Below are 10,201 nucleotides of genomic sequence, written 5' to 3' on the forward strand. Positions count from 1 at the left end.
AAGGACTAAAGAGCCGCATGTGGCTCCAGAGCCGCAGTCGACCCCTGGTCTAAGGTATTTCACACACGGCCAAAACCTTCCTGCAACATCTGTTCTGGTGCCCTTCTCTTACAATGCATGTCACTGAATATGTTTCTGGGTCCTCTGTCTGCACCCAGACCAAGTCCTGCAGCCACCCTGCTAAGGAACAAGGAGTAAAATAAATGTCTTACCAATCGCAACAGAATCCTAGTACCCGCCTACCGTCCTGGCCTGTACACTCAATTTCTACCCATCCATGCTGAATCAAAGAAACTGTCTTCTAATTACATTAGACCATTTGAAATTAAAATGGACTTTCTACACCCCTGTTTCCTGCACCCTCCTGGGGCAGGAGCTGGCTGGTGGGTCGGGGGTCGCTCTTGGTTCTGGGGAGAATCCATTCATCTGCACTTGGGGGGGGTGTCGTGTCAATGGATATTCATCTTTATTGTCTCCTGGACCTTTCTCTGTCTGCCTCTGGCTGTTTGTGTACCTACTTCTGTGGGTTCTTTGAACTTAAAAAAAAAAAAAACTAACTTTGTTACGAAACGTCCAGAAAGACATCTACTGTAATGAAATGTATTTCCCAGTGGTGTGAAGAGACATTGTTATTATTTCCATTATTATTATTATTATTATTATTATTATTATTATTATTAATAAACATTATGAAAAAATGGTCAGACACAAAGATTTTCAGGCAGTACTGTTAAATGATTTGTTTCAATGCTATATGTCACGGCCCTTTACATGTTGTAACAATGTTTTTATCTTTGATATTGTCATATTTTATTTGCACATTATTTTTGCTTTCTATCAATTAAATTTAAATTTCCATTTAATTTATTTTTCTGTTTTTTATCATGTCACTCAGAGTGGACAGAGGTGGAAAAACTATTAAAAAATCATTCCAGAAATGCGTGTGTTTTACATTTAATTAGGAACATTTTTAGATATTCTTTCTGAAAACTTGAGTTTTAGTTTTATAAAACACGGTTAATTTGCTGACAGTGTCACTTTAAGCACTTACACATTTATATTTCATCTACTAGCGCAATGACAGAAACGCATGAAACAAATAGCAATTAAAAAACAAACAAAGAAAGTAATTAAAAACAAAAAGTGCCTGATCTTATGCATATGACCAAATAAGCCCCATAGCTCAGACAGTAGGGCCGGCTCTAGCCATTTTCATTTTAGTCCAGATTAAGATTTGGAAAGATAGCCTACTCGGTATGGGAACTGATAAGAGTTTAGGATTCAGATTATCGATCACTTATCACTTCAATACCTTATCGATTCTCTTATCGATTCTCACTTAGTTCTCAAGGAGTCAGAGTCACCATCACCACTAAGCAGGATATCAAAGACATTACATTTGTGTTAAGTGCATGCTGTGAGGGACAATGTTTGTACATGTTTAAGGCATTTCCCCTTTCGTGAGATAAAAAAGTAATGTATCACACATCCACAGAGAACCTTCCCTAAAAGAAATCTGCATATTTCTTAATTGCTCTCAGGAGAAATGATTTCATTACGCTACTAATTGCATTACTTTTTTGTTTCTCTGCAAAAAGATAAGATAAGATAAGATAAGATAAGATAAGATAACCTTTATTAGTCCCACACGTGGGAAATTTGTTAAAAAGAACTGAAATGCATTGTCTCATAATGACCAGTTAAAAATATAAACCTCTAGGCTACAGTCCCATACACCAGCATAAATCTCTATCTTAATTAGGACACACATATAATCTTTCGCTTAGTATTCAGGTATGAACACAAAGCCGACGGCACAAAGCAAAGATGAAATTCAGCACAAAGAGACTTTAAAGCAATGACCACAGTGATTCTGCTATAGAGACATAAACAGGTAGAAACGGAGGCTGAAGCCTGATTGATCATCCGATTGTTACCTGTTGAAGTTCAGGATGTTGCTGTTGAGCTGGGGTCAGCATTCACATAGCTTTAACATCACTCTGGGTTCTTGGCTAGCTTAGCAAAGAACCAAAGTTGTGTTAGCAGCATAATGCAGTTGTGTCTGCTATGGATGCAGTTTCCGCTTTACCATCGCACTCTAGTTATTTTGTGCAAAACAAAACAAAAAGTATTGTCCATATCCACGATGTAGACCACACTACTATTTCCCTTCTCCAACATCACAAACGGAACTCAACTGCAAGTGGAACCGATAAGTGGAATCGATAGGGAAGCAGACTAACAGAGGAATTGAACTATCAAGAACTGGTTCTCGATTCCCATCCCTACAGCCGGCCAGCTGTCATTATATTTTTTCTCATTTTGCTCTCCAAATCACCCAGTCAGTGACAAAAACTGCCTTTTTGTTTCTACCTAACGACTGCTGCCTGCTAATAGCTTTTGTAGCCAGTAGATATAATTAGATCAGCTTGCTGGCTGAACTTTGGCTCATGATCTGGTTGAGCTAGTCTAATAGAGTACTGTAATAGAGTGCATTTCATGTACATGGAAATATTAAAGATCCGTTATTCTTGCATTGAGGTCTTCTTAGTTAATCCTGAGATTATGTTAAAGTAACAGAATGGTAATTGCAAGTGAAATGCTGGACTTCCAACATGATCAAAAAAGCACTTTTGAAGCATCTTCTGTTCTCTTAGCTCATTTATTACAAATAATAAATATCTTGTGTTCCACTCTTCCTTCACTCATGAAGAAGACTCCAACATGCGTCTCGCTACACTCTCTTATACTTCTGATTAGATCTTAAGTTTTCTTTTCTTTAGCCACTTTGCACTTCTGTTATGACTGAATGACATCAGAGAGCACAGAGCTTGCGTCACAAGCTTGGGTCATGCTGGCACCGCATGATGAAGCTGAAATCAAAAAGTTGAACAGAACTAGACAGTGATCCAGTCAAAGGAGAGCTTTGTTACCCCCATCGATTATTTTGTGCCACTGCTGTCATCATTAGTTCAAATCATTTTATTTTCACACACACACACGCACACACACACACGCACACACACACACACACACACACACACACACACACACACACACACACACACACACAAGCAGTATAGTTACCATGTGTAAGGCCAAAATCCCCATGAGCATCTGTCAGCTGCTTGAGATGCTCGTTGATGGAGATCTGTGAGAGGGGAGAAAAACACATTAACAAACATGTGTGTATATTTGTTCTACTATTAAAATCTCTATATGAATCAATATCATTAATAATGTAATTTTAATCAGTTTAACCAACTAATACCAGTGGGGACATGCAGAAAACCAATGTTAAACTAGATTTTGGGTTAGGCTGGCCCCAGACTTAACCCTTAGATCAGTTCCCACAGCAGCTAACAGACATAAATTACTTGCTGCAAAGAGCTAGGGCACGTATGGATCGTCCTACTCTGGATTAGGCCACTGCTTCATTTAGTTATGTGGAAGAGTAAAACTAAACATGATATTGCTGTTAGTATTTTCCAGTCACAGATAAAATCTGGGGAACAGACAGCCAATAACTGTAATTTAAGCTTTAGCTTGGATTACTTGTGGCTTTCTTTCTCCTGCTTTGAGTTGATTTTTTTTTACTTTTAGGTGTTTAGTTATAGACTAGTGTTTATGGGTATATAGTTATAATGTGCATGCTAGCTTTATAGAATAATACAGCCCCGTTTAAACGTTTAAGACCACCTGAAAAATAGCAAAAAATCATATTTTGCTTGGTTGGATCTTAACAAGGTTCAGCAGAGCTTCAACATGCAACAAGAAGAAATGTGAGTGAGACATCAGACTCCATTGCAGAAGCTTAGATAATAAAACTGGCTGAGGTGCTTTGGTTTAAACAGCATTGCAATATCTGTAGCTATAATGTAGCTCCATATGTGTTGTCATAACCAGGACTGTTGTTGATTTATGGCAGCTCCCTGAGCCTTAACCTGAGCCCATGCGTCCTTCGCTGGCTATGTGTGAGTTTAAGTCATAGTCCAAGGGTCCAGTGCCACCCAATCCTGATGGTCTCTGTCTCCACTGCTGGTCGCCTGCTGAGGGTCACATCTATTTTGTCACCAGCCTCCAGAGACATCCCATCACCCCCACCGAAACTAGTCTCCAGCCAAGCCACAAGACGGTTCTTGCCACTGATACCCGAGTTGTCCAATCAGCGCTGACATTATCAGACTAGCAATGCATCCAGAGGGTCCTTGCCACCATGCCACCCAAGGGCCTTTGTCTCCATCATCAGCCATGCCACCAGAGGGTCTTCACTGCCATCACCAGCCCCCAGCCAAACCACTGAAGGGTCTCTGCCACTGGCCACAAAATCACCATTCAGGTGATGTCTAGAAACTGGGCTTAATAGATATGGCTGAAGAAACAGGCTTGAGCTGCAGCCCAGTCTGGGCAGAGTGAACTGAAACCAAACTTTCGCCAAGTGGGACATGAATAAGTTCAGCGTATTATACTCAGGTTAGTACAGTAGTGATATATAATACTTTCCTTAAAAATATAATACATTTTTGGTTCAAATTGAAAAAAGGCAAATTTAAAAGTGAGATCACTGGTCAAATGCGACTTGATATTTGGATACAAACTATCATTTGATATTTGCAATATTTCTCGTGGCGTGAGTGTATCTCATTTTTATTGCTTCCACATTTGTGTAAGTATGTGTGTGTGTGCATTTGTGTTTACCTGGAGCAAGCTCCAGCGTGTATTCAGATCTTCGATGCGTTCCAGGTTCCTGGATGATAACTGGATATCAGGCAGATTGAAAGTGGATGCTAATTCGTTCACATGCGTCACATCGTCCTTAATCTGTGCAATTTCTTCCTGAAACTCCTGCAACATAAGCACATACGACATATATGCATTGAAATAAACACACCAAAACCTTTACACGTGACAGTGAGAAACTAATACAGCTGTCACATAAAACCCAGTTTGTTGATTCTTTAATGTAGGACATGGAAATCGACGATGGACTCAGGTTGATAGAAATAATGTGGAGCACATTTTCTGGCAGTAACTCACCTCTGACTTACTTTGCCAGATATTTGTTATAGTTATATTAGCTATAGTTTCCTCAATGCATTGCGATCTGGACTTGACCTAGGTGAGAGGTATCAGGCAGGCGGTAAACTAATGCATCTGCCATGTAAACCCAGTTTGCTACTTGTGTAAAGCAGGGAATGGATAGGACTGATAGGCTTAAGTGAGACAAAGAGTTGACAGATTCCATTTATACAATTTAAGCTGGGCACTGTGGAGGCAGATGGCAGGTAGTGGCAGGCCAAACTGAATGCAGCTTTTTAGTCAGCCTCAAAGCAATTCTGGCAAACTGTTAGGCGACTCAGGGAAAGTGAGCAGTACTCGACTCACACTGTGTACAGTGGGCATGGTGACCTCAGTGCTGGTTGGGCAGTGGAAGGAATATTTCAAAGATCCATATAGGAAGCTGAATTTGGGAATAAGGGGAAAGACTCCTACTCTCATCCAACAGTCTAGCCATCTGAAGGATGGCTCTGCACTCTTGAAAGGGTGAGGAGTTGAGTCATTTGGAAGAGACAGAGTGGAGCTCAACATTGCAAGGAGTCATTTGAGGTGGTGTTGGGTATCTGACCCAATGATAAGGTGTTACAGGCGTGTCCTACTGGAAGGAGGCTCTCTGGCATGCTTTACGCTGATCTGGGAACATGTCTCTATCTTCCTGGATGAGCTGAACAAGGTGAGAGGCGGGCGTGGGCTTCTCTGCTTAAACTGCTGTCCTCATTGTCCAGCCACAGATAAGCGTCGGAAAATGAATGGATGGCTGGAGCTTTTAATTATTTTTCTAAGCTAAACTCATATAAAAAAAAGGGATCTTGATCTTCCTTTCCAAGTCAGTAAAGATTCAAGGCGATTTAAGTCAGGAGGATATCAATAATTATCTCTACAGTAAGTCCCGGATGAGCCTACTTTACAAATCCAGCAAAATGTATAAAAAGTCAAACCAAAAGTTTTTAATGCCTATCAATTAGAATGATTATCTTCTTTGTCTTTGATTGTTAAGATTTGGGGAGAACATTTTTTAACAAGAGCAAAAATGGAAAAATCCTCATAGTGTTATGTTCATGATTAACACTAATCGAAAGCATCAGAGGGTAATGTAGAAGGAAATAGCCTGGGCTGAACCTTGGATCTCACAAGGTGTAACAAGCACTCCCAACCTAATTACATCTCTTCCTGTTATCTCGTTTAAGGAAACTGTTGGCTTGTTTTACTAATGTTTTACACTGTCTGTGGGTGTGAAACAGAATACTATATCTAAAGTGAGGCTCACTGATTCTCACCTTGACTCTGTCGATATGGTCTGGTAGCAAGTCAATCACGAGGTCTTCTACAGGTTCCCACGCATCCTTTACCATTTCTGCCCGGCTCAGCTTTCCATCCAGCAGGTCCTCCGCCTTCTCCAGCTCCATCAGTTGGTCAAGGGCCAACTCTAATCTCCTCTGCCAGTCATCTGAGTCAGTGTTGAGCTGGTCCCATTTGTTCATCATATCGTCTGCCTCCTTACGCAGGATTCGCCCCACGTTGTGTGCGCGCTCCTCTGGGCTGATATCTGAAGGTTATGTAAAGAATAAATGCAGAAATAAGCAAATGTCACACAGCATGCAGTAATCTAAAAGGCCTTCGGTCTGTCAGCGTATGGTAGGGCTACTATTTCAAAACTGATATACTGTAACAATGTCAACTGCCTGGAGTTACTTATGGCTGAGTCCACTAGAGTACAAATACGAGCACAACTGTTATGGTAGCTTTTATAGTAGCAAAACAATTTATGTGTATATTTCAATGCACATGTGTATTTCAGTCTGTGTGGGGAGTTGTGCGTGTGCACCGAGTTGTTTCTGCTTATTCAAATCTGTGTGTGTAATAAGATTTGTAAATGTGTATGCAGAAAGCTGCTGTCATCAGATTTGTGAACGTGTAAATAAATGATATATATTAATGACTCGTGAGTCTTGTCTTGTGAGTCATTATAAGACAAAACGATGTGACTTTCCCTAAACTTCTAACATGACAGATTTGTGATCAATCGGTGATTTGAATGTGTGCAGAGAGTTATCTGTAAGTTAGGGTTCATTAACCCTGAGCCAGGATCACAGGCTCAGACCGTCTCTCACTCTGCACAAACCACCAGCTTGGTTTTTACGGCCGTCACGGGTTGTGCCATACAAGACGGGGTCAGACGCACAGACCGCAACGAATTTATCAGAAATCCAGCGTGAGTCACTGGAGGATTTGATATTCAACTAGAAGCCAGAGTAACATCCCTGAAACCAACAGTACAACCACCTGAACAGCTCTGATTCATCAAACAGCCAAAATAAGAGAACAAATGTGCAATTTAGGTTACAGTAATTCCCTCTATCTAGTTATCAGACTATATATATATAGAGTCTAGATGTAGGCAGGAAAATGTTCATATTGGCTTAATGTAAGAATGGTCACAGTACTCATGTTTAAAGGAATTATGAATAAGCAGAGTAAACGTGTCTTCCAAGCCCAGTCGGTCAACCCAAAGCAGATAAGGAGGTGATTAATGCCTTTCTCAGGTGAAAACTACACCATAATAATGATGTGTTACAACTAAGAGTCTGGCACTCATAGCACTACGCATAAATATGCATGTCTTATCAGAAAAGTTACATAAATACTTTAACTTGTGAATACTTAAACTGCCATGTGGACTTTTGACAGGTAGAATTAAATATATTGTAAAACATGACCCTTGTTATTAGAAATATTGGCTTAATCTTTATCTGTTCCACAACTCTTCCAGGTTGTTTTTCAAACTGACCACATCTGTCACGCAGATATTCCATATGGATAGCCTGCAAGCTAGCTATGGCTCTGTCCATGAAGAGCTACAAGCTACCAGGCTGGGTATGAAAACAGACCTGAAAAGTGATGCCTTCTCCACAGATCTTACATGTTTCACAAAAGATATTTAACACCACTGTCAAACACTTAAAGAGCCAGACAATCAGAGTGGATTGGGCAGAAAGGAGAGGTGGAGGAAGATGTTCTGCTTCAAGCTATTCAAGCTCAAGAAAATATACAAACGAAACTGACAGAGCTGAAAGCCCGATCACGTAGAAACAATATTCGTGTAATGCCTGGAGACACTGAACGGAACAACCTGACGGGGTTTTAGAAACTTTTATTAAATGGGAGTTTTCTTTAAGATGTCACAGAGCCACCGCAGAAAGCAGGCCCCACTCAACAGTAATTTACTTTCTACAGCACAGTGTTAAAGAACTGGTGCTCTGAGAGTTTTTTCTGAGAGGAGTGAGAATTGACTTTGACCATGACTAACCCCACTGACGCTCAGCAGAAAAGAAAGGCCACTTTCAGACCCCCCACCAGCAAAACTCAGTGACGGCACCGTAACTTACAACAGCGCAACAGAGGCCATGGAAGATGTAGAGAAGGTCCTGAGCTTTACAGGAGAAGAGACCCGATCCACGTAATCAAAGAGAAGCAGAAGAGCTTTTCCTCAAAGACAGCGAGGACACACCGGACCTCTCTCGATGTGTCACTAAAGGCAACATGTCTCTGAGCAACACTCAGCTGGCAGCCAAATATTTGTATTCGCTTGTATTTCTGTGGGACTGTAGCATTAGGCTGCTTCCACACATTCACAGTCGCTGTATGAGATAAAGATGATTCCCAATCCTCTGCTGCATTTTAGCTTCTACCGTGATCTGATTAACAGGATGTAAGTTGATCAGAAAATTCTGATATGATACTTAATCAGTCCTTCTGTGAGCAGGTGTTTGTGGGCGTCCAATAAGTGGATTACACTCTACTGCCATAAGTATAAGCTCCTTTACTTTCATAAACATGTGAACTTGAGCGCCATCTCATGCTTAATCCACAGGGTTTAAAATGATGTGAGCCCACCTTTGCAGCTATTGCAGCTTCAACTCTTCTGTGTGGGATTTCCACAAGTGAGAAATGACACTGTTAGAAGATTCTTGCAAACCTAAAGATCTCAAAACATAATTTTGGAACGCTGATTAATGTGAATGCTGATTAAGCATTAATGTTGTTATGTACGGAAGAGCAACAGAAACCATTTTGGTATCAACACATTCAGCTTTTTGTGGACAAGTATTCTATTACTTCTGTTTTCTTTAACTTTTATATGTTTTAAAATATTTGTTTGTTTGTTTTACACTGAAATGAATGGTGAACGCTTAAAATCCTCATCAAACACACTCAACATTGAAAGTTATCTAGTTCAGATTACTTTAACCTCCTAGGACCTGCGTCCACATATGTGGACATCACATTTTGGGTTATTTAGACCAAAATACTCAATTTTGCTCTACAAGGGCCTGATATCCACTTACGAGGACGTTATCCTGCTACTGTTCTATCGAAATTTTAAACAAATATCCTCATATGTGGCTCTTATTTTTCTTAGAAACAAAAATCAGGTAAAAAAGAATCTGGTCATTCTTTGCTTTTACATTCATCGGGTCCAAATCAGCCCAAATATCAAAGAGAAATCAAAAATGCTGCCGTGGAAGAGTTTGGGTCTTAGGAGGTTCAGCTAGAGAAATAAAAACCAAACTTTAAACTGGTCCCAACACATGTTCAGCTAAGTATGTTTTCATACAGTTACAGTTTATTCAGCTTACTCTGGCCAGGGCATCTCGCCCTTTTCAGCCGGGCCCCACACCCTGCCCACACCTGCGCCTGGAGACTGTGTCAAACCTCAACACCGATATTATTGGAATGATTATTGCGATCTCTACCTGCTTAATTACATTTCAGCTCCCAGTTTTTCAGTTTATAATTTCAAATAATTTTTAGACACTTTCAGATTTTTCATAATTCAGAATATTTTCATAGTTTTATTGAACCATGTTATTCTTATATTGCCATGTTTTCATCTCTTTATTAAACGTTGGTTGAGTTCATTAACCTTATGTTGAAGTAATCCCATTCACCCCCATGCAGGCAAACTCATTTAAGACCAAGGACGTCTACACTGTGATGCTCTTCAGCTCCAATTTAGTTTTTTTAGAAAATGCCACTCATATTTAGCTCATTTGGTTTATTTAGAGAAATATTCTACATGCTTTATTTAGTGCTATATTTAGTCCAATATAGTTTTGGTTCTGCTCCCAAAAAGGTTGATTCT

The 10,201-nt window shown here is 40.1% G+C and overlaps 1 protein-coding gene across 1 annotated transcript in view; it reads right to left on the reverse strand.

Annotated features, from left to right (window-relative positions):
* LOC102204060 (dystrophin-like) overlaps positions 1-10,201 on the reverse strand; it is a 289,784-nt gene that overhangs the window by 57,949 nt on the left and 221,634 nt on the right. The window contains exons 54-56 of the mRNA XM_013914638.1: positions 6,336-6,604; positions 4,699-4,845; positions 3,088-3,151 (exon numbers count right to left, since the gene is read on the reverse strand). Of these exons, the coding sequence (XP_013770092.1) occupies positions 3,088-3,151; positions 4,699-4,845; positions 6,336-6,604 (480 nt within the window). The remainder of the gene's footprint in view (positions 1-3,087; positions 3,152-4,698; positions 4,846-6,335; positions 6,605-10,201) is intronic.

Source organism: Pundamilia nyererei, unplaced genomic scaffold (assembly GCF_000239375.1).
Source record: "Pundamilia nyererei isolate P.nyererei 1_Seehausen unplaced genomic scaffold, PunNye1.0 scaffold00212, whole genome shotgun sequence".
NCBI lineage: Eukaryota > Metazoa > Chordata > Actinopteri > Cichliformes > Cichlidae > Pundamilia > Pundamilia nyererei.